This window comes from Apium graveolens, chromosome 9 (genome assembly GCF_009905375.1).
Source record: "Apium graveolens cultivar Ventura chromosome 9, ASM990537v1, whole genome shotgun sequence".
Lineage (NCBI taxonomy): Eukaryota > Viridiplantae > Streptophyta > Magnoliopsida > Apiales > Apiaceae > Apium > Apium graveolens.
Window position 1 is genome coordinate 280,812,480 of NC_133655.1, and position 23,616 is coordinate 280,836,095.

A 23,616-nucleotide genomic window follows, 5' to 3' on the forward strand; every position below is an offset into this window, starting at 1 on the left:
GAAAAGTTGAATTTTTAATTTTAAATTTTATTATGAATGGATTTGTTCAACTAAGTTTATTAAATTGAATTAATTTTATAAATTTTGGTTAAGAAGTTAAAATATATATATAAGAAAAATAAAAGATGAGTTGAAAATGGAAATTTCACTTAAATATATAGAGTTTGAGTCTGATGGGAGAAGGAAAAAAAGTGAAAAAAAATCTAAATAATAAATTATTGAAAATTTAAGTAACCTTCTAATCTCGGTATTGAGTCCGGAGGTTGCTCAATGGCCGTACAACTTAAATAATAAATTAGTTTTTGAAGAAAGATAATGATGTGTCAGCTGTAGTTCAAATGCAAGAAAGCGGGAGTCAAGGGGATGTGGTTATGGACAATGAAGATGTAGTAGTTGACCCGAAACGCAAGCGTGTCGAGGAAGATTTGAGTGGAGGAAATATTGGGATAGATGGTAAACAGAATAACAAACAAGATATCGAGTCAAAAAACTTGCAAGTGGCGGGTCCTGGGATCCAGGCCCGCCAAATATTATGAGTCTTATAGCTTGGAACTGTCGTGGGCTGGCCAACCCATGGGCAGTTCGATTTCTTAAAGAAATCATTAATCAATATAGGCCCAGTGTGGTTTTCCTTAGTGAGACTTTAGTGAAAAAAGAAAAAATCGAAAGAATAAAAAAACAATTGGGTTTTGCTGGATATTTTGCTGTCGATGTACAAGGTCATGGGGGGGCTTGCTCTGTTATGGAAAAACGAGGGGGGAGTCATGGTTAAGAACAGCTGTAGTAATTTTATTGATTTCGAAGTCGTTAATGAGATTATAGGTCGTTGGCGTTATACAGGGTATTACGGATTTCCTGAAAGAGAGAGAAGGGTAGATTCATGGCAAATGATTCGTGATTTGGCTGGGGCATCTTCTTTATCATGGTGTATTATAGGTGATTTTAATGATCTTATATCAATGATTGAGAAGGAAGGTGGAAGAGTGCATCCTCATGCTTTGCTTGATGGCTTTTCTGAGACAGTGGGGGATTGTGGTTTAGTTGATTTAGGTTTCAAGGGAGACAAGTATACTTGGGAGAGGGGACGAGGAACTGATAGGTGGATACAGGAAAGATTAGACAGGGGTTGGCAACGAAAGAATGGAGTGACATGTTTCCGCGTGCTGAAGTTAAAGTCCTAGAGGTGTCAACTTCAGACCACCTACCTCTATACTTGCAGCTGAATCAACAAGTGTATGTATCAAGGGGAAGGAGATTTAGGTTTGAGGATATATGGATTCAGGAGAAAGAATGTCGAGGGATAATTCAAGAGTGCTGGTCTGATGAGGGTAGTCGTGAGTTAATGGAAAAGATGGCTCGTTGTTGTGCTCGGTTGGAAAAATGGGGAGGAGGTATGATTAAGGAGATGAGGGTTCGAATATCAGAGTATCAAAAGGAGATGCAAAGATTTCAATCCAGAAGAGATGTAACTGGGGTTAGAAGATATAATGAGGCTAGATGGCATTACTTGAAGTTGCTGGAAAAACAAGGGATCTTTTGGCGATAGCGAGGTAAACAATATTGGCTCCGTGATGGTGATAAAAATACACGTTTTTTTCACAAGTTTGCATCTACGAGGAAGGATCATAATAGAGTAAAACGATTGAAGGACGAGAATGGTGAATGGAGGGATACAGATGAGGGAATTCAGGAGGTGATTACTCGATATTTTGATGATATTTTCAGTACAAAGGCAACAGGTGATGTTATATCAGACAGAATCAGGTTTGCAAGCATAACAGATGAGCAGAAACAGGAGGTTATAATGCCAGTAACTGGGGAGGAGGTTAAGAATGCTGTCTTTGATATGCATCCAGAAAAATCGCCTGGAATAGATGGGCTAAATCCAGCATTTTTCAGTCTTATTGGAGTATAGTGGGGAATGATGTGATTGTTTTTTGTCAGAAGTTTTTTAATACAGGGGAGTTGCCAGAGGGTATGAATCGTACACTTGTGTGTCTTATACCAAAAGTGAAACAACCTAAGCAAGTGGCTGATTTACGACCGATTCACTATGTAATGTGTTGATGCGTATTATTTCCAAAATCATGGCAAATAGATTAAAACCATGTTTGAATTCAATTATTTCTGAGAAGCAGAGTGCTTTTATTGAAGGGAGGTTGCTTACAGATAATGCTCTGATTGCGTTTGAGATCAACAATTATATTAAGAGGAAAACACAAGGTCAGGGTGGAGTGGTTGGTCTTAAAGTGGATGTATCTAAAGCATATGACAGGTTGGAATGGAATTATCTTGAACAGATGCTTAATAAGTTTGGTTTTCCATCAGTCTGGGTACAACGAGTTATGCAGTGTGTGAAGATTGTCACGTATAGTTTTGTTCGTGATGGAAAGATGTTTGGTAATGTTATTCCTCAACGAGGGATCAGGCAGGGCGATCCTATTTCGCCGTACTTATATATCTTGTGTGCAGAAGGCTTAAGTGGAATTATGCGAAGAAATGAGGAGACTGGTCTTATTCATGGGTGTAAAATAGCCAGAGGTGCCCCAAGTATATCCCATTTGTTATTTGCAGATAATTGCTATTTTTTCTTCAAAGCAACGCAAACGGAAGCAAATGTTATGAAGGGTATTCTGCAAAGGTATGAAAGGTTATCAGGTCAAATGATTAATTACAACAAATCTGATGTTATTTTTAGTTCAAATACAAGTAATGAGGATAGGGCTTTTGTTTGTAATTGTTTGGGAGTTAAGCAAACATTGAAACCTGGTAAATATTTGGGGATGCCCATGTGTGTGGGAAGAAACAAAACGGAGGTCTTTGGTTTTCTGAAGGATCGAGTTCAAGGCAAATTACAGGGGTGGTGTAATAAGGAGTTGTCGAAGCAAGGTGAAGTAACCTTGATCAAGACAGCAGCACAAGCTGTCCCTAACTTTTGGATGAGCTTATTCTTAATCCCAGCAAATATGTGTGAAGAAATAGAAAGAAAGATGAACGCTTTTTTATGGGGGTGTGGTTCGAATGGGAAAGGGGTTAAGTGAATTTATTGGAAAAATCTGAGTGTACCTAAAGCTTATGGGGGACTGGGTGTTCGTGATTTAAAGAATTTTAACTTAGCAATGCTTGCTAACAAGGATGTAGGCTGCTTAACGAAACAAATTCTTTGGTGTCTGCGATTATGAAAGCTAACTATTATCCAAAGTCCAGTTTTTTGAATGCAGAAGTTGGTGCCAATCCAAGCTATGTCTGGCGGAGTATTATGGCTGCTGTAGAGGGGGTAAGAGCAGGAGCTCGAAGGAAGATTGAAAATGTGATAGATACAAATGTGTGGAGAATGTCATGGCTTCCAAGTAAAACTGGTGGTTTTTTGACTACGCCAATGCCAGAGTATTTGAGTGATATAACAGTGAGTCATTTGATGGTTACTGGGGAACCTAGATGGGATATCAATGTGTTGAATGACATTTGTGAAAATGGGGATGTGGAGTTAATAAAGCGTATTCCACTTCCAATGGTAGATAGAGTGAATTCATGGTTCTGGATGCTCGAGGAGGGAGGGAAATTTACTGTCAGGAGTGTTTATAGGTGGTTGCAGGGAGAATATTTTGATGATTCTCAAAAGTTTTGGAATCGGTTGTGGTCAATGCAAGTCCCGGGTAAAGTAATAAATTTTCTCTGGCGTGTGTGTAAGGGTTGTTTACCTACTGCCCATGATCTGACAATAAAACATGTCAACATTGATCCTCGATGTCCATGGTGTCACAGTGTTGTGGAAACAGATACGCATGTGTTATTCTCCTGTGGTTTTGCAAAAATCGTTTGGACGAATGCAGGTCTGGACCGTTATGTTCAGAATTCAGAAGATGATACAGCTTTTAGGGTGATTAGTAGAGCTTTTGAGATGTGCACGAAGGACCTGTGTGTGTTTATTGGTTTGCTGTGCTGGAGTATCTGGAATAGGCGGAATAATTGGGTATGGAAGAAGGCTAATGGTTATGTTTTTGGTGTAAGGGCTGCAGCTAGCAACCTTCTTAAAGACTGGAAGAAAGCACAGGCAAAAGCAAATGGGGGTTTAGCACAGGTCTGTGTAGGTGCGAGAACTTGGAAGAAACCGGAGGTAGGGTGGATAAAGATTAATATTGACGCTGTAGTTTTCCAGGATAGTAATATTGGAGTTGGTTGTGTAGTTCGGGATGCACAGGGAAGGTTTATAGCAGCAAGGTGTAAGAAGGTGGAGGGGGCGTGGCAACCACGAGAGGCGGAAGCGATTAGTTTGAAAGAAGTTTTGTCTTGGGTGATAGTACGTAAATATGATCATTGTATCGTTGAAACGGATTCAAGATCTCTTGCTGTGGCTTGCAATGGAATACCAGGTGAAGCTTTCTTTGGTACCATAGTCGTTGATTGTATTCAGTTATTAAAGCACATTAATCCAGTGCTAGTTGAGTTTGTGTATCGATCTGCGAATAGTGTGGCGCACATGTTAGCGAAAGCTACCTATTCCATGTCAGGTCTAGAGGAGTGGTATGATATTCCACCTCAATTCCTCATTCATGTACTAGATTCGGATATTATTTATTGAATGCAAGTACGGTTTACTTCAAAAAAATTAGTTTTTGAAGAGTTGAGAATGGGGTCAGACAAAGATTAGTAGTTACTTCCTCTGTTTTTTTTAATATATGATTTTTGACTTTCTGGTACATATGTTTAGGAGATTTGACCGTATAGTTAAAATAATTTTTTTCGAAATTTTTTTTTTGAATAATATTTGTGAATGGGGTCAGACAAAGAGTAGTAGTTACTTTGTATTTTTTTTCCCATGTTTCTTCTTTGCAACATTGTAGCTCTTCTGTGATCTGTCCGTTTCTATGACTTTCTCATTTCAGATTTTTCTATCTATGTTGTATTATAATGGACGAAATATTAAAAATTTGATAGTCGGTCGGTCAGTATTTGCTGAAATTACTTAATTATCCTTACTTAATTATTCAAATTTTAATTATTGAGTTGATCAATTCTAATTCTAATTGATATTAAAGTCAACTTTTTCTATAGCTTTACCAATTTCAATTCTATTTTATATCGAACTATATATCATTATGATTTATATTAAATTCTTCTTCTATCAATTTATATTTTAATTCATATCGAATTCAATATTATTCTAATTTATAAATTCAGGCTAAATTAAATATAAGCAAACTAAATATAATTATTAATATTTAGTTGATATATCATGTGAATCGGGCTAAGATAAAATAATAATACTATTCATCCTCCTAAAAAAATTATATTAATGAACTTGGATAAACAAAACAATATTTTTTTTTATCCATGATAAAGAAATAATATTTTTTTATCAATGATAAAAATACATTATATAATTGATTCAGACTAACACAAAATTAAAATAAAAATACAATTCGACCAACAAAAAAAATTATATATACTAATTATTCAGTTTAAAACAAAATTATCTTATTAATCTAGACTTTAAAAAAATTAAAATTAAACTAAAAATAATTAGTTTGATTTGGTCAGTGTATTGGGCATTGGGCTAAAATAAAATAATGTAACCCACTGATCCGAGATAAATCAAATTAATATTAGACTAAGTATAATTCATATCTTATTGATGCGAACTAAAAAATCAAATATTAGTTAAAACATAAATATTATTTTTAAAAAAAATATACATAGAAATATCAATAAAACTATATCGTTCAATCAATAGTATTATTTTTTTCAAATATCTTTTATAGAATTATAATTAATCGATTAAGTAATCACCATTCTAAAATAATATTTTTTATGGTCTGAACATAATAAAGACATTATATTTTTACCCTCAATAAAAAATAATTTGGTTATAATAACATTTCCCCCTTACCAATGCTATCACTTTAAATAAGTTTAAATGTTCTAAAAAGTTATGAACATATATGTTTACTAATATAATTATTATGAAGTCATATCATTTAAAATTTTAAATGAACAAAATTAAGAATTGAATTCAATTTTTTTTTAAAAAAATATATAATATTAAAAAATATCTGTGTCATCCATGGCACGGGTTTTAAGCGAGTAATATCTAAAAAGTAAAACAAAAAGAATCAAAACTAAAAAACGAAAAAAAACTTGATAACCTTAATATTCTTGCTCTTAACCTTTACTGCCCCAATCTTTAGTGGGTGAAGGACAAATTTAGCCTATTTTTACACAAAATTAACAAAAATAACCAGTTTTTGAAAAGTTGGTCAACTTTAGCCGATGGGATACACAACTCTCAGTGGAGTATCCACTTTATACAAGATACCCAACTGGCAGTGGAGTATCCCATATATGAAATACCCAACTACCAGTGGAGTATCCTATACAAATTGGGATACCCAACTGACAGTGAAGTATTCAATCGGCCAAAATTGGCCACTTTTTTCAGAACGGCTATTTTTATTAAATTTTTTCAAAAATCGGCTATTTTTGTCATTTTTTCATCTTTAGTGACATGAGAACATCTATCGACAAAAACAGTGGAATGTTTTCTCTGACATTAGCACTCATCACGCTTGGCTCAAACAGAGGCAAAACTGATTTATCGGTATTTTTTTTAATGAACTGAAGTTGGGGGTCTATCTTCCATCACATGAACCCCGCACATGTTGACCTTCACTTCTCCGATACGAATTTCCACTTCAAAAAGAGAATACAATAAGCTTGAAAAAGAAACCTGGATTCTATCTCCACTTTTCACTGAGAGGTTCCGTATGCATTTGACCGTTGACTGTGCTTCACCGACTACGGGTTGTACATATAAAGAATATTTCTCTGTTATACCCTCCGTTTCATTCCTAATAACAGCTGTCATGCAGGATGCCCGGTGCTCTTTCTTGGCTTTGCATGTGTACACAACCCAGAGTGCAAGACCTAAGAAGTTCGATTCAAAGCTTGGCGGGATAACAAAAGAGACTGTATGCCCACTGCTTTTATAGTTGAACCATTCTGCTACCTCCGTGTTTGGTAGATGAGCTTCAAACGGTCGGTTACCCTGTAATATAAAATCAAAATGTAAATATACAGAAGTGTGATTGTGTGTCATTGTGAGACCAACAGCAGCAAACCTGAACGAAACTCTGTTCCAAACTTCTTGATTTCAGATTGTTGCACCCTGTAAAACTCAGATATTCCAATTCCTTCAACATTGACAGATCTGGTACATCTCGTAGGCTTGGGCATTCTTCAACTGAAAGTGATCCAAGATGAGAAGGAAGGAACGAGATTGATTGAAGGTTGATGCATCCCTTTATTTGCAACTGTCGCAACTTTCCTAAGATCGATAAATCAGGTAGTTGTTCTAGCGACGTGTGATTATATATGTACAACCTTTCGAGATTCAAAGGAAGCTCCGGAAGGGAGGTCCCAAGACTTGCACATTTTTTCAATGTAAGAGATTGTAGGTTTATAAGCTTAGAAAGGCTGAATGGTTTCGCCGAACAGAGAATCGGTCCCTGATCAGTAAGAGTTAACCTTTCCAAAGAAGAGAAACATTGAATCATAGGCAGGCATAATCTTACATTACAACGCAGGCTCAGATCCCTTAACTTCTTCATATCTTTTACTTAAGTAGATAAACTGATTTTATCCGTCTCCCCTGGGTGAAGCGTTAAATGTGCAACTGAGGTAAGATTCCAGATACTTTCAGGCACAAATTTAAGCTTCTTGCAACCTTTAAAAAACAACAATTCTAACCTACCCAGCAGTCCAATAGAATCTGGCACTTGTTCAATTGCTGTGTAAGATGCAGACAGGTATTCTAAAGATTGCATGTTCCCCAATTGCTCAGGCAATTGCTCCAGGTTTGAACAGCCTCTCAGATATAGTTCTTTAAGCAACTTGAGCTTACATATACTATTTGGAAGATTTCTAAGCTTTTTGCAACTGGACAAACGCAGTTTAACCAAATTGACGAGGCCCCCAAACGAATCTGGCAGTTGTTCAATTGCAGTATAACCTGCCCAAATAAACTCGAGGCCTTCCATATTCCCAATATCTTGAGGTAACTTTCTTAGCTTCTTGCATCCGCCTAAATCCAATGTAATCAACCCCTTTAATTTAGTAATTGAATCCGGAAGTTGTTCAATTGCAGTATAACCTGCCCCAATAGACTCGAGGCCTTCCATATTCCCAATATCTTGAGGTAACTTTCTTAGCTTCTTGCATTTGTACAAATTCAATGTAATCAACCCCTTTAATTTAGTAATTGAATCTGGCAGTTTCTCAATTGCGGTCCCCCCTGCATCAATGTTCTTCAAGGCCTTCATATCACCCAACGACTCAGGTAATCGTTTTAAACCACGGCAGTCCCTCAGATTCAAACAAGTCAGATAATTAATTTGCCTAATGGGCTGTTTCACACAATTAAAGTCAGTAAAAGCACAACTATATATTTCTAGTTTGTAAATTAGGGTAATGGCCCTTACTATCACAAATTTGGGGAGAAAAGGCCCAAAATCTCATAACTAACGAAATATGACCCTTTTTATCACTCAAAAATATATTTAAAAAATACGTTTTTAGAAAACGCATTTATGCTTTGCGTTTTTTTGTAAATTTTAATATTAATTTTTTATGAAAAAAATTAAAAAATTAAAAAAATTAAAAACGCAGGTCAATGTTGCGTTAACCCCATAAACGATGCTTTTAAATACGTTTAAATAGGTTACACGCATACTAAAAACGCGTTACTCCAAAAAATTCAGAAACCCGTGTTGAAGGCCCCGTATTGAAAGCATCTGCTTTTTTAAAACATGATTAATGCATTTTTTTGTTTGCGTTTTTCTGTGATATTAAGGGTCATTTTACTGTATTGTGATATTTTGGACCATTTACTCCAAAATTGTGAAATTAAGGGCCATTTTTCGTAAATTAAATAACTCTTGAAGTATTTAAATTAAAAACTATAGTAGAATGGCAAGTATTTAAAGCTAAAATTACCTAAAATAGTAATAGCTAATACTATTATTAAAATTCATAATGATCCTAGTAAAGATTGAAAAATTATGTTTGTTCCGTTTTACTATATAGTACTAAAAGATAATATTGAGTAATAATTATTTTACTCTGAAACCCAAATTAGGTTAAATTTTTTGTACATTAAATTGTCCATGAAACGTATATGTACTTGGGTTAAATTTTTTTACATTAAATTGTCTATGAAATGTATATGATATACTAATTAATTTTTGTAATTTTCTTTATTAAACTTCAACAACAATTTATTTTTTAAAAAAAAAGAAGAAGAAGAAGAGTTCAATTGAAATGGATGTATAAATCTACATATTTTGTATTTACCTACCTTTGGTCCTTTCCATAATCTTTTGAATTTACCACCTGACATGTCACAGGAGACGAGATCTTCTGGACAAAAGGTAGAAGGCAAATACGTCCACGGACAATAATGCCACCTAATGCATCTTAATTTGGGAAGTAAATTTTTAAAACTTCGTGTAATATCATTTGCATCAATTATTTGAAGTAATCTCAAGTTGTGCATCCTTTGGAATATTACTGTACTCATTTGCCTCTCTGCGGAAGTTGTCAAGTCTAATATAAGCCTTCAAGATTATTTTTCCCCTGGTAGTTTCATAAATAGTAAAATTTATAAAAACTGTGATCATGAAACATATCATAAATCTTATGAAAAGTTCCTGGTAATGAATGTGGGTTGTTCATTTTAACGTTTATAAAGACTGAATACAACAGGAAAAGTATTTTCATTTGGATTGCTTACCTCTAGATTTTGCAAGTCCTTCCAAGCATTTTCTCTCAAGAACAAGCGTGTAGTCTTCCCAAGTTCCCTTCCCATGTCTTGGATAAGATTATGCATCTCAAATATATTATATTCATCAATTGTCAGTAGACATCTGTCCACTAGATTTTGGATTCCAACACCAGGAAAGAAATCACAAGATTTGAAAACATCAGTAGCCTCATCTTTGTCCTTTCCGACAAAGAAGAAAGCAATATCGAGGAAAATTTTCTTCTGCGTCTCATCCTCTAATTCATCGTAGCTCAGTTGAAGGATTTTCTGTATATCATTCTCCGGGATTGCTTTAACTTTTTCAAGCTTTTTTTTCCAGAATGACTCATCCGTCCTACCCAGTAAAGATGACCCCAACACCTTAAGAGCTAATGGAAGACCACCGGCATGAGTTACAAAGTTTAGGGAGAGCTCCTTGAAACTTTCAGGCGGCACTGGTTTTCTAAAAGCTTGATAGCTGAAAAGCTCCAAGGACTCAATTTCTCCTAGTGTCTTCACCATGTATGTATCAACTTCTGATACATCTGCTTTTAATTTATTTAGCAGATTTGCATCTCTTGTCGTGATGATAATTTTACTTCCAGCTGGAAACAAGTTTCCTATGCTCGCAAGAAATTCTGAATAGTTTGCACAGTCCAAATCATCCAGAATGATGAGAGCTCTCTTAGAATGAAGAATGTGTGTCAGTTTTTTTATTCCACTTTCAACATCAGGAATCTTATAATCCTTTTTTCTGAGAAGATCAATTAATAGTTGCTGAAGTAATTGAAGTAGAGAACTACCTCCTTGTGAATGCTGTTTAACATTTACGCTAAAGCAGCTAATATCGAATTTGTTACAGTATATGTTGTAGAAAGCTTTAGCAATTGTAGTCTTTCCAATTCCGCCCATCCCACAGATACCAATGGCACGTACAGCATCAGACTCCATGCTTAGTGTTTGATATATCTCTTCGACAGCAGAATCTATCCCAACTAGATGTTTCTCTTGGTGTAACACAGTTGTAGATGCTCGTGATGCCACATCCCCTACAAATTTTTGAATGATTTCTGATTCTTTCCTGTTTTGAACAAAATTTAAAATTGTAACTTTTCTCTGTAGCATGTTTTTAATAAAAGCAAGAAGGAAACACAAATTCATTGAAGTAGGATTCCCTCCCCTCCTCGAAACAGAGAGCTTAGTTTCTTATGATTAACTTGATATTAGAATATTCGCTTCGTAATTGTATAAAAACAATCATGATTAGGTAGTTGGACTTATAATGACATTAGTAACCCGGGGACAACGAAGAAAAAATACTATTTCAATATTTAAAAATAAAGGGACATACTCATTTGCTTCTTTTCTGAGATGGTGTCCAGATAGCGCAGCAATTCAGAAAGAGCTGATTCCCACTTCTCAATCATAGCAATGGAATGACGCCTCTTATGGCCATCAGCTTCCCGAAAACTCCCTTTCTGGTAGCGAACATCTGTTGGATCAACATAGTAAAATACAGGAATCACCTGAATTTCTGTTGTCTTGCATTTAAGGATCTGTACGAGCTCATTAAGGCACCATGGCGAACGAGCATAATTCTCCGATACAACAACGATGAAAATCTTGGAATGTTTAATTGCTTCAAGCAGTCCAGATGAAATCTCTTGTCCCTTGTCAAGAGCAGGATCATCTCTGAAGGTAAGAATTCCTTCTTGATCCAAAGCAGAGTAAAGATGTGAGGTAAAGCCGTTGCGAGTGTCCTTTCCGTAAAAGCTCAAGAACACATCCCAAGTAGGCGGAGAAGAAGAAGAAGAGGAGGAACAAGAAGGATCAGTTGGTTGGATATTACTAGTAATATATTTGGAAGAATGCAGGTGCTTTTTCGTGGAAAAGGTACGGATGATGATGGCAAGTATTGCAAGTATAGTGAGCACCGGGAAACCCCAACTTAAAACTGCTTGTTTTGAGATATCCATGGACAAACGATAATGCATTTTAGAAGAATTTGCTCGGATGAAGGTGAGTATGAACTGAATTTCACTAGTTCATGTAATTAAAAAGTAAACTTCTACAACATTTTAGAATTGCACTAGCTTATATTAACATATAAGCTGCAAGTTGAACAATAAAACAAACACAAATGACAAAACATATAGGACTTTAATAATCTTATATTGATTATGTTAACATCAGTTGATCATATAAAAACACATGGAGGTGGACTATGTTTTCATCTTTTAGTGTACATAAAAGTCTATGTTCTTTGAATATTAAACTACCTTTCTACGTAAATAGACATTCAAATTTCATGGAAACTTCATTAAGAAAATTTGACCATAATTAAAACAAAATGTCTGGTGATAATATAGGGTACAGCCAAGTTGAATATACAAATGAACAAGCCTAATAACAAAACAATTACTTTAAGATAAGACAACAATGTGAACAAAAAAAATAATATTGAAAAAAAAAAATTAATGATGTTAAAAGAAATTGATAACCTGAACTGGTGATGGAACAGTGGCACTATTTTTTAAACCTTTTTTTTCCTAGTTGATCAAGCACACAAACCATGAGTCGAAATCCTGACCTCCGAAAGATTACTGGTAAATTGGTTGCATTAGGATCTGACTAAAAATTGGTTGCATCGGGATCTGACTGAAAATTGGTCTCATCGGGATCTCTTTCACCAGTATGCTCAGCTCTCCCAGATTCAGAAGCACTAAAGTCAAAATCAAATGTACCAATAATAGGCATTGCAATTGGCAGAGGATTCAAGTAAACTGAACAATTGTCATGACTTGTGTTGAACGGAAATACAGATTCCTTAAAAAGCACATCGTTGGAGACAAAAATGGACTTAGTCTTGATATCCAGTAATCTGTACCCCTTTTGAAAAGGTGGATATCCCAAGAACACACAAGCAATTCCTCTAGCATCAAGCTTGTCAGTATTTGCAGAAGTATTTCCAGCACAGCTAAACAGCCAAAGGCTCTCAAGTCATCATAATCAGGCAAATAATGATGCAACACTTCATAAGGTGATTTGTTATTCAGCACAGATGAGGTTAGTCTATTCATGATATGAACAGAGGTGAGCACACAATCACCCCAGTATATAGTATCCAATCCAGATTGAAACCTTAATGCTCTTGCCATTTCCAAAATATACATGTGTCACCTCTCTACTTATGCATTCTGCTGAGGCTTGTAAGGACATGAAGCCTGATGTACCATGCCTTTAGCAGTATAAAACTCAACACGTTGACTATCTTTAAATACAAAAGCATTGTCAGTTCTCAACATTTTAATCTTTAGTTCAAAATGTGTCTCCACATGATTGTAAAATGCTTTCATAACTTTGCAGAATTCAGATTTAAATTGTAATAGGTAAACCCAGACCATTCTTGAATAATCATCCACAATCGTCAAAAATTATTTCCCTTTGTTAGTACTTTGTATGGACCCCATATGTCCATATATACCAAAGCAAATGCAGTGTCAGTATGTGAGTCACTTAGACCAAGAGGTAATTTGGTAAACTTTGCCAATGGACAAGTTACACAAACATGAGATGGAACTGTTTTAACTTGGCCTTTGACATGATCAATAAACATTATCTTTGCACCTGGAGCATGCCCAAGTCTGTTGTGCCAAACTTCATAATCAATCAACCTTGAAGTAGATACTGAGCTACAGCATGTCTTGTCAACACTGTCAATATGATCAGATATATAATACAAACCATTCCTCATTTGACCCATGCCTTTTACTTTATGTGTCTGATTTTGAATGATCCAGCATTTATCTGGATGAAACATAAACTGACAGTCATTATCCTGTGCCAACTTGTGTATAGATACCAAATTATGATTGAAGCTAGGAACATATAACACTCCAAGTAACTGAAGTCCATTTCCCAGTACAACATCTCCAATGTGAGAGATTTCAGCTACATCTGCTGTAGATAATTTTATAGTATAATGTGAAGGAGCTACTTGAATATTGGACAATTCCATCAGTGATCCTGTCATATGATCTGTGGCCCCTGAATCAACAATCCACTATGCATTCTTGTTCGTAACAGCACCACAAAAAACCATGCCTGAAAAAGGACTATCTAGATCCAATGCAGCTTCTTCCTTCTTTACTAGTTTCAGTAATTGTTCAAGCTGCTTTGCAGTGAGTCTTACATCCATATTTTCATCATCATATTGTTCCGCCATTGCATTATTCACCATTTTCCTGAACCTCTACATGTATTCCATTTTCCAGTACCAGAATGACCTCCTCTCTAAAATACAGGCCTCTTATTCTTATTGTGCCATCTCGGATAACCTATAATTTTCCAGCAATTGTCCTTCATATGACCTCTTCCACCACACTCATAGCAAGTGATTACTCTTTCAAAATTACTCACTTTATCAGAAATGCTAGAATTGCTCCTACTATACATAGCAAGCATATCAGAATTAGGAGAAATCAATTTCAAGGTTTCTCGCTGTGATTCCGCTTGTTGAATCACAGAGCAAACATTCTCAACACTAGGCAAAGGGACTGACATTAAGATTTGATTTCGTTGATTATTATATGCATCATTTAATCCATTAATGAATTGTATTAACCTAGCTTCTTGTTTCTGCACTTCTAAAGCCTTCAAAAATGCTTTAACCTCATCAGTTTAATTAACAATTGTAGGAAACATATTCATATCATCAAGTTCCACCCAGATCGAACTGATAGCAGTATAGTAATCAACTAACGACATTCCGTTCTGTTTAACAATAAACACTTCTCGATTCAATTTGTACTTTCGCGAACCGTTAGCAACTTGAAATCGATTTTCTAATGATTTCCAGACTTCATAAGCAGAATTAACAAACAGACTTGATTTCTTAATTGAATCTAAAATATTGTTATGTAACCAGAAGATTACCATATTATTGCACGTATCCCACTGGACTGCATCTGTAGCATCTGTAACGCTTCTGATCTCTGTTCCTTTCACAAACCCTAGCTTATGCTTCGAGGCCAATTGAATCTTCATGGATCTGTTCCACGTTCTGTAGTCACCAGAACCTTGTAGTTTTGACACATTAATCGATGTCAGTCCATCACTTGGATGAAGAAACAAGGGATTTTGCACATCAGCAAACGAAAATCTGCTTCCAGATGCCATTGTCCTGACGTACCAGTAGGTACCAGAGGATATCGCGCAGGCTTAGAAGCTCACAATATCAACAACGATGATTTTAACTAAATCGTCACAATCACAACGAGCACAACAACAATGAACACAACTGTATCAATCTTCGTCTTCATCTGCAGCTCTGATATCATAAGAAAAATTAATAGCAAATGAAAACTTTGATATACTCATAGATGCATTCAAGCTCAAGCTCTGTTTACACACACTTCCAATTTTCTTCTAAATTCTCAAATGATAGTCTCATCTCTCTCTTACGTACAACCACACATTCCGTAATAAACTTTGTAACTAACTTTCATGATGTAATTACCTATCTGCTCTTGACTACTACTTGATATTACTAATACACCCTTGTTGCATTGTATCATATCAGTTATTAGTATGTTAATGTAATGTAATGCTAATTTACATTTTTAATAATTTACAAGTTCATGTTAATCGTAATGTAATGTTGACCTTCACTTCTCCGTTAGGAACTTGAAGTTCATAATCAGAATACAATAATCTTGGAAAAGAGACCTTGATTCTATCTCCACTTTTCATTGAGAAATCCTCTCCTGTAATGCATTTTATCCTTGACTGTGCTTCACTGACTACATCACGTACTTCGATGCGATAGCTCATCGTTATACCCTCTGTTTCATTCCTATTAACAGCTCTCGTGTATGTCCATTTATCTTTACCGGCTTTGCTGCAAGACCTGAGAAGTTAGATCCAAAGCTTGATGGGATATCAAAAGAGACTGTATGCCCACTGATTTTATAGTTGAACCATTCTGCAACCTCCCTGTCTGGTTCTCCTACCTGCAATATAAAATAAAAATGTGAATAGAAATATAGAAGTGTGATTGTGTCATTGGGAGACCAACAATAACAAACCTGAAGGGAACTTGGTTCAAAATTTATTGGTTTCAAATTGTTGCACCGGGTAAAACTCGATTCTAACAATTCCTTCAACATTGACAGATCTGGTAGATCTTGCAGGCTTGTGCATTCTTCAACGAAAAGCGATCGAAGACGAGAAGGAAGTGACGAGATTGATTGAAGGCTGTTGCATCTCTTTATAAATAAGGATTTCAACTTTCTTAAGCTCGATAAATCAGGTAATCGTTCTAGTGAGGTGTGATTATATATGTTCAACCCTTCAAGATTCAAAGGAAGTTCTGGAAGGGAGGACCCAATTATCAATTATCAATTGAGTTAAATTATCAATTGAGTTAAGATTCCAGACACTTTTGGGCACAATTTTAAGCTTCTTGCAATCTTTAAAATCCAACAATCGCAAGCTACTCAGCAGGCCAACAGAATCTGGTACTTGTTCAATTGCTGTGCTGGATGCAAACAGCCTTTCTAAACATTGCATGTTCCCCAATTGCTCAGGCAATTGCTCCAGGTTTGAACACTCGCTCAGATATAGTTCTTCAAGCAACCCGAGCTTCCCTATGCTATTTGGAAGATTTCTAAGCTTTTTGCACTTGTACAAATGCAGTCGTACCAGATTGATGAGCCCCCCCCCCCCCCCCCCCCCCACGACTCTGGCAGTCGTTCAATAGCAGATTCACCTGCAATAAATATCTTAAGCCTTTCCACATTCCCAATTTCTTCATGTAAAAACTCTTAGCTTGTTGCGTCCGAATAATTTCAATGTAACCAATCCATTTAATTTATTAATTGAATCCGGAAGTTGTTTAATTACAGTACTACCTGCATTAAGTTTCTTTAAGCTTTTCAACTCACCCAATTGCTCAGGTAACTCTCTAAGCTTTCTGCAATAGAACATGTTCAACTCAACCAATTCCATGAGGTGAGTAATTGAATTTGGCAGTTTCTTCATAGCGGTAAAACTTGTATCTATCTTCTTTAAGGCCTTCATATCACCCAACTGCTCCGGTAGTCGTTTCAAATCACGGCAATCATTCAGATTCAAACAACTCAGATAATTAAATCGTTTGATAGGCTGTTTTAGACAACCAAAGTCAGTAAAATTGAACAGCAGAAGCACAACTATACATTTCTAATTTTGTAAATCACATAAATAGTGATTGGATTATTTAATTTATATGTATTCTTGTCATTTTATTTATAAACTAAAATAACTTTTTGTTTTAAATGATAATAAAATTTCTAACTAAAAAGAAATACTAATTTTTTAGAATGATTAAATACATTAAGATATGTTATATTTTGAATATTTATATTTTATTTAAATATAATAGAAAATTTAGAAAAATAGTACTTCAAAATATAACACATATGGTATGCAAATCGATCGTTGAGAGATGGAGAAAAATACAGTGAAGTCGGATTTAAAAAAAACTTATTGTTTGACGGGAAAAATCAAATTAAAAATAGAGGGGAAAAGCTGAGATTGTGTGCGGGAGGGTGCAAATTAGTTGAGTGTAGTGCTTTTAAGAGGCCATTAAATTAGATTGATCTATCGGCCTAGATTAGTTTCTAGTTTCTATTTTTGATTTAGTATCTATTTTCACTTGCCTATATATATATATATATAGGGTGGCAATCCATGGAGGGCTCTCCTAGATAGAGGTCCGTAGAGAACCATTATTTAAAAAATATAAATACATAATTTATTTCATTTTTCATCATAAATAGTTACAAAATTTATTTACCAAATTAAAAAAGAAGTTGCACAATTTTTTTATTTAAAAAATCATTGAAATTTGATAAAATAGTTTAAAGTGGTTCTATAGTAGAATCACAGTAAACTCAAGCTTATCCAAAATTATTCCACAATATAATCAAATTTAAAATTAATTATTTTTTCCAAATTTCAGTTGTTAAATATTTTAATATATTTAAATATAATTATTATTCTACATTAGCAACAAATTTGATGAAATTCTATAATAGAATTAAGGGTTCTTAATGGTTCTCTATATAAAAGGGTTCTCTGTTGAAAGAAGGCCTACGGCCTTTTTTCAAGAGAGGGCTCTCTTATATAGAGAACCGTAGAGAACCCTTGATTCCATGCTAGAATTTCATCAAATTTGTTGCTAATGTAGAATAATAATTATATTTAAATATAATAAAACGTTTTATTTGAAAAAAATAATTTTAAATTTGATTCTACTATGAAATGAGTCTGGATAAGTGTGAGTTTACTGTGATTCTACTACAGAATCACTTTAAACTATTTTATCAAATTTAAAAGATTTTTTAAATAAAAAAAAGTGTGCAACTTCATTTTTTAATTTGGTAATTAAATTTTATAACTATATATGATGAAAAATAAAATAAATTATGTATTTATATTATTTTAATAAGGGTTTTCTACGGACCTCTATATAAGCCCTCTATGGATATATATATATATATATATACATATATAAATTATATACATATTTGAAAATTATAAATAAGTGATAAAAATAAAATATTTTTTAAACAACAACTAATCAACTCTATAAACAAATTATATTTAATTTGGCCCATGTTACGATTTTATGTAACATTATATTATTTTATATTTTAAGTATAAATAATTTTTAATATACATATCTAGATATATACATTATTCTAGTAAATTTGTAAATTTTTTATTAAATTAGTGTAGTTATATTTAATTATAAAGAATATTAACATAATACTAACTGACTACTATTTAAAACTCAAACTTTAACAATTATTTAAAAAAAATAGAGCATTTAAAAATCTACAAGATAGTAATTGATAAAATGACCAAAATACGCTATTTTGTACTTCAACTGCCCAAAATACTCCAACCGCGCAAAATATTCACGGAGTACGCATCTTGGAGATAAGCATTGAATTTTTTTAATTATTAGCATAGAATACGCATGTGGTGCATGCTTATTCACTTTAATTTTTTTTTGGAATGCCCCTGTTGTGCATGCGTATCCACTAAAAACAAAGTTAATACGCATGTACAAATGCGTGTTCTTGTTATTTATTAAAAAACTATATATACATGTCTCAAATGCGTGTTATGTGCGTATTTTGGACGGAACATCCCGTTTATATATTTTGGGCAATTGACTCTCAAAATTGGGTATTTTGGTACAACTCCCATACTAATTATTTTATTTACATATCATTAGCGGCGCCTTCCCTAATATTAATGTAATGGAATTGGTAGGTAAATATTATTGATAAATAATTAGAATCCCAGAACCCTAAATTATGTCAAAATACATTGAATGCATATGAAATATTAGTTATATAGTTATTATTATCATTATTATCATAAAGCAACTAAAACAACAATTATATGAAAATTTAAAAAATAGGGTAGAACAATTTAACAAATTAACCAGATACTAATTATTTTATTTACATACCATTGGCGTCTTCCCTGATATGCCGGATAGCATGCCAGCCTTCCATAATCCCTTGAATTTACTGAGTGGCATGTCAAGGGAGACAAGATTTGGTGGACAAAAAGTAGAAGGCAAATACTTCCACGAACATTTGTGCCACCTAATGCACCTTAATTTGGGAAGCAAATTGTCAAAACTTCCTCTAATGTCGTCAGCTTCAACTATTTGAAGTAGTCTCAGGTTGGACATCCGTTCAAATATTATTGTTCTCATTTGTCGGTCGGCCGAAGTTGTTAAGTCTAATACGAGGCCCTCAACATTAATTTTTCCCTGATCATTATATAAATAATATAATTTTAAAAGACTGTGGTAATGATGCTAACATAGCACAAGAATTCTGAATAGTTCCTGATAGTGAATTAAATGCGGGTTGTTCATTTTAGCGTGTCTTAAGACTGACTACAAGTGGGATAGTATTTTCATTTTGATTACCTCTAGATTTTGCAATTCCTTCCACGCGTATCCTCTCAAGAACAAGCGTGTAGTCTTCCCAAGTTCCCTTCCCATGTATTGGATAAGATTATGCATCTCAAAGTTATTCCATTTGTCAATTGTCGGTAGACAACTGTCCACTAGATATGATATTCCAACCGCGGGAAAGAAACCACAAGATTTGAATACATCAGTAGCCTCATCTTTGTCCTTTCCGATGAAGAAGAATGCTATATCGAGAAAAATTGCCTTCTGCATCTCGTCCTCTAATTCATCGTAGCTCAGTTGAAGGATTTTCTGTATATCATTCTTCGGGATTGCTTTAACTTTTTCAAGCTTTTCTTTCCAGAATAACTCATCAGTCCAACCTAGTAAAGATGAACCCAACACTTTAAGAGCTAATGGAAGACCGCCAGCATGAGTTACAAAGCTTTGTGAAGGCATGAGAACTAAAGAGCTTCAATGAATCATCTTTTGCAAGTGCCTTCACCATGTATATATCTATTTTTGATATAACAGCTTTTAATTTATTCAGAAGGTTTACATCTCTTGTCGTAATTATAATTCTACTTCCAGCTGAGAAGAAGTTGCTAAGACTTGCGAGCAATTCTGGACTCTGTGTTTGGTCCAAATCATTAAGAATGATTAGAGCTGTCTTAGAATGAAGAATTTGCTTCAATTTTCTTATTTTACCTTCAATGTCCATAACCTTATAGTTCTTCTTTCTGAGAAGATCATTTAAGAGTTGCTCGAGTGGAAGTAGAGAAGTACCTCCTTGTGAGTACTGCTTACAGTTTTCATTAAAGCATCTAATCTCAAATTTATTGAAATTTTCGTTGTAAAAATTTCTGGCAATTGTAGTTTTCCCAATTCCGCCCATCCCACAGATGCCAATGGCACGTACATCATTACAGTCCATGCTTAGTTTTTGATATATTTCTTCAACAGCAGAATCTATCCCGAATAATTTTTCATGGTGTGATGCTGTTGTAAACACCCTTGTTGCTACATTCTCCACAATTTTTTGGATGATGTCCGATTCTTTCCTGTATCATTAAGACAGAATTATGATTCTATCAGTTAAAATATACATCATATCCCTGCTTGCACAAACAATTGTATTCAACCATAAGCATAAAAATACCAAGGAGAAAACACAATAAATTCAGTATGGAGAGAGGCTCATGATTTTTGTCTCTGCTTGTTTGAAGTAAAATAACTTAATCTAGGAAAATTACTTCCAATCTTGTATTTTCATGGTGAAAATGTTTAATTATCTATTTAGTTGGTGCATATAATCAAATCCTAATTATTTTCAAAAGTTTTTGAGTAGATATATAGATTGTAATGACATAGTAACTCATACAACACAAAATACCATTTCTTGAAGAATTAAAAAATGGACTTACTCATATGCTTCTTTTATCAGATGGTGTCCTGAAAGCTGAGCAATTACAGAAAGAGCTGATTTCCACTTGGCAATCATATCAACGGAACAACGCTTTTTATGGCAATCAAGAGCTTTCCTAAAACTCCCTTTCTGGTGCCGAATATCTGATGGATCAACATAGCAAAATACAGGAACCACCTGATTTTTCGTTCTATCACACTTAAGGATCTCCGCAAGCTCGTCAAGGCACCATCGTGAACGGGCATAGTTCTCTGAGAGAACAGCAATAAACATGTTTGAATTTCTAATTGCATCAAGTAGACTGGGTGAAATTTCTTGGCCCCTTTCAAGTGCATGATCATCTTTGAATGTTCGAATACCAGCCTGATTTAAAGCAAAGTAAAGATGTGAAGTAAAGTTATTGCGAGTATCCTTTCCATGAAAGCTCAGGAAGACATCCCAAGTAAGTGGAGATGAAGAAGAGGTTGAAGAACAATAAGAGTCAGCTGATTGGAGATTACTAGTGGTATCCTTGGAAGAAGGACAGTGCTTCTTAATGGAAACAGTACGTATGATGATGGCAAGTACGGCAAGTATAGTGAGCACGAACAATGCCCAAATTAAAACTACTTGTTTTGAGTGCTTCTTAGCAGGATTTGCTGGGATGATTAGTGAGTATAAGCTGAACTTTACTAGTTCTTGTTATCCTACATATTAGAAAAATAGTAATATGACAATATTTTATCCAGCTGCCATGTTTGAACAGAAAAACAAACACAAATGACAAAACATATACTTTGACTTATATAACCCCTCCCTCTCCATTGCTAATCTATTACTGACTTGCTATAAAAACTCTTGCAATTTGAACCATCTCGAGTAGGCATATACACGTCTAATGTTCGTGTTTGTAAAATGATCAATTTCGAGTGGATTTAGAATTCATTATAATATAATGATATTTACGATCAAAGACTAGAATTTTAAATAACGGATTATATATATTCATATATTCGCTTAATTATGTCATTCTGTTGTCATAATTGAAATTTGTCACAGTAAATTATGTCTCCGATTGGTATCTACAGACTCCATATCACTCTCCTTAGATACAAACAAAATGACAATACTCGATCTCTTGTACGTTACAATATTCAAAAAATAGAGAAAATACTGCATTTTACACAAATTGACATCTCGTCAAACACCTTATGCACGTACTAATTTGCAAGTTGAGAATAAATACCATTAAGAGGAGTAAGAGGAGTTGAGGGTGTTCTTTGAATCCCCATCGAATCGAAACCTTGATACCTAGATTGAGGGCGTCACACTATACTTCACCCTCTGTGATAGTTCTTTGTTGTACCCCGTTCTTCTAATCACAATAAGTAAGACTATAACAGAAGAAAGTGACCTTGTGTTCATGAAAAGAATGGTAGAGGGTAAAATAAAAGAGTGGTCATTTATTTTATTTTATTTGATTTAAATTTTTTCGATGAGTTTTTGCAGAAAGATTTTCTTTTCTTTTGAAAAATCAGAAGCATGATTATGAAATAAATAATTCAATATTTTTTTCATTTTCTCCTCTTTTTTAAAGGTTGTTAAATGACTAATAACTTATGACCTGTTTTTTTTTTTGCAAAGATAATTTGTGAGCTGTTAATATTTTGTACAAGTACTAAATCTGAATACTGGTGTTATCTCTTAAATAAAATGTGAAATTATCTTAAGATTATTTAAATTCATTGTACAGTTGCACATAGTTATATATTACTGGTGTTTACTAGTACTTTAATTTATTAGCTTTAACCCTTCCAAATTTACTAACAGATCAGGTAACTTTCTAAGCTTCTGGCAACCCACGCAATCTCAACATAACCAATTCCATATTTACAGAAAATGTTAATAAACTGAAGTTGAGGGTCTCTTTTGGATCACATGAACCCCACACATATTTACCTTCACTTCTCCAATAGTAACTTTCTCCAAATTAGAACACAAGCAGCTTTTAATAGAAACCTTAACTCTGTCTCCACTTTGGTGAATCAGCTTTGGTGTATCACAAAATAAACTGTTAAAAGATTTTTTTACTTGTTTTGTGATTTCCATGGACAAAGGTTAATGCTTCTTAACAGAATTTGCTCCGATGAAGGCGAGTATGAACTGAAATTTATTAGTTCTTGTAATTATAAACTCAACTTCTACCACATTTTAGAACTGCACTAGCTAACTTATAACGTTGGCATTCAGTAAATTACAACCAAACTTTATGGAGGTGCCTATGATTTAATAAAAAATGATGTTAACTCGTTTATTTGATTTTAGAGTCAACTTGTATAACATTTTATAACTGCAGTCATTAAGGTTTATGCACAAATGACAAAATACATACATATATAGGCTCTGCTCAAGGCCATAGTTATATTGAAAGAA

The 23,616-nt window shown here is 34.2% G+C and overlaps 2 protein-coding genes across 5 annotated transcripts; both read right to left on the reverse strand.

The window, feature by feature from the left end:
* Window positions 1–6,719: 6,719 nt before the first annotated feature.
* Window positions 6,720–9,604, reverse strand: LOC141687161 (uncharacterized). The gene is made up of 3 exons (XM_074492345.1): window positions 9,353–9,604; window positions 7,119–8,402; window positions 6,720–7,045 (listed from the first exon to the last, which is right to left on the reverse strand). The coding sequence occupies exons 1-2, from the start codon at window positions 9,572–9,574 to the stop codon at window positions 7,617–7,619; spliced, it is 1,008 nt and encodes a 335-aa protein (XP_074348446.1). The 5' UTR covers window positions 9,575–9,604; the 3' UTR covers window positions 6,720–7,045; window positions 7,119–7,616.
* A 95-nt stretch (window positions 9,605–9,699) lies between these two features.
* Window positions 9,700–22,644, reverse strand: LOC141687160 (disease resistance protein Roq1-like). Of its 4 annotated transcripts, none has more exons than XM_074492343.1 (5): window positions 22,430–22,644; window positions 21,203–21,567; window positions 19,794–20,839; window positions 19,323–19,631; window positions 16,532–16,885 (listed from the first exon to the last, which is right to left on the reverse strand). In XM_074492343.1, exons 1-3 carry the CDS (start codon window positions 22,430–22,432, stop codon window positions 20,185–20,187), a joined length of 1,023 nt encoding a protein of 340 aa, XP_074348444.1. In that variant the 5' UTR covers window positions 22,433–22,644; the 3' UTR covers window positions 16,532–16,885; window positions 19,323–19,631; window positions 19,794–20,184. The 4 variants fall into 4 exon arrangements, with proteins under 4 accessions (XP_074348445.1, XP_074348443.1, XP_074348444.1 ...); XM_074492341.1 differs by having other exon boundaries at window positions 16,532–16,960; XM_074492344.1 differs by lacking the exons at window positions 16,532–16,885; window positions 19,323–19,631; window positions 19,794–20,839; window positions 21,203–21,567; window positions 22,430–22,644 and adding exons at window positions 9,700–10,877; window positions 11,148–11,836; window positions 12,298–15,807; window positions 15,883–16,496.
* Window positions 22,645–23,616: the final 972 nt, after the last annotated feature.

Coding starts and splice junctions, on each gene's coding strand:
- LOC141687161 (XM_074492345.1), bottom strand. CDS start 9,574: ATGAGTACAGTAATATTCCAAAGGATGCACAACTTGAGATTACTTCAA. Junction 8,403..9,352: donor GATTATGGAAAGGACCAAAG/GTAGGTAAATAC, acceptor TGTGTGAAACAG/CCCATTAGGCAAATTAATTA.
- LOC141687160 (XM_074492342.1), bottom strand. Junction 20,840..21,202: donor CTGATAAAAGAAGCATATGA/GTAAGTCCATTT, acceptor TTAATGATACAG/GAAAGAATCGGACATCATCC.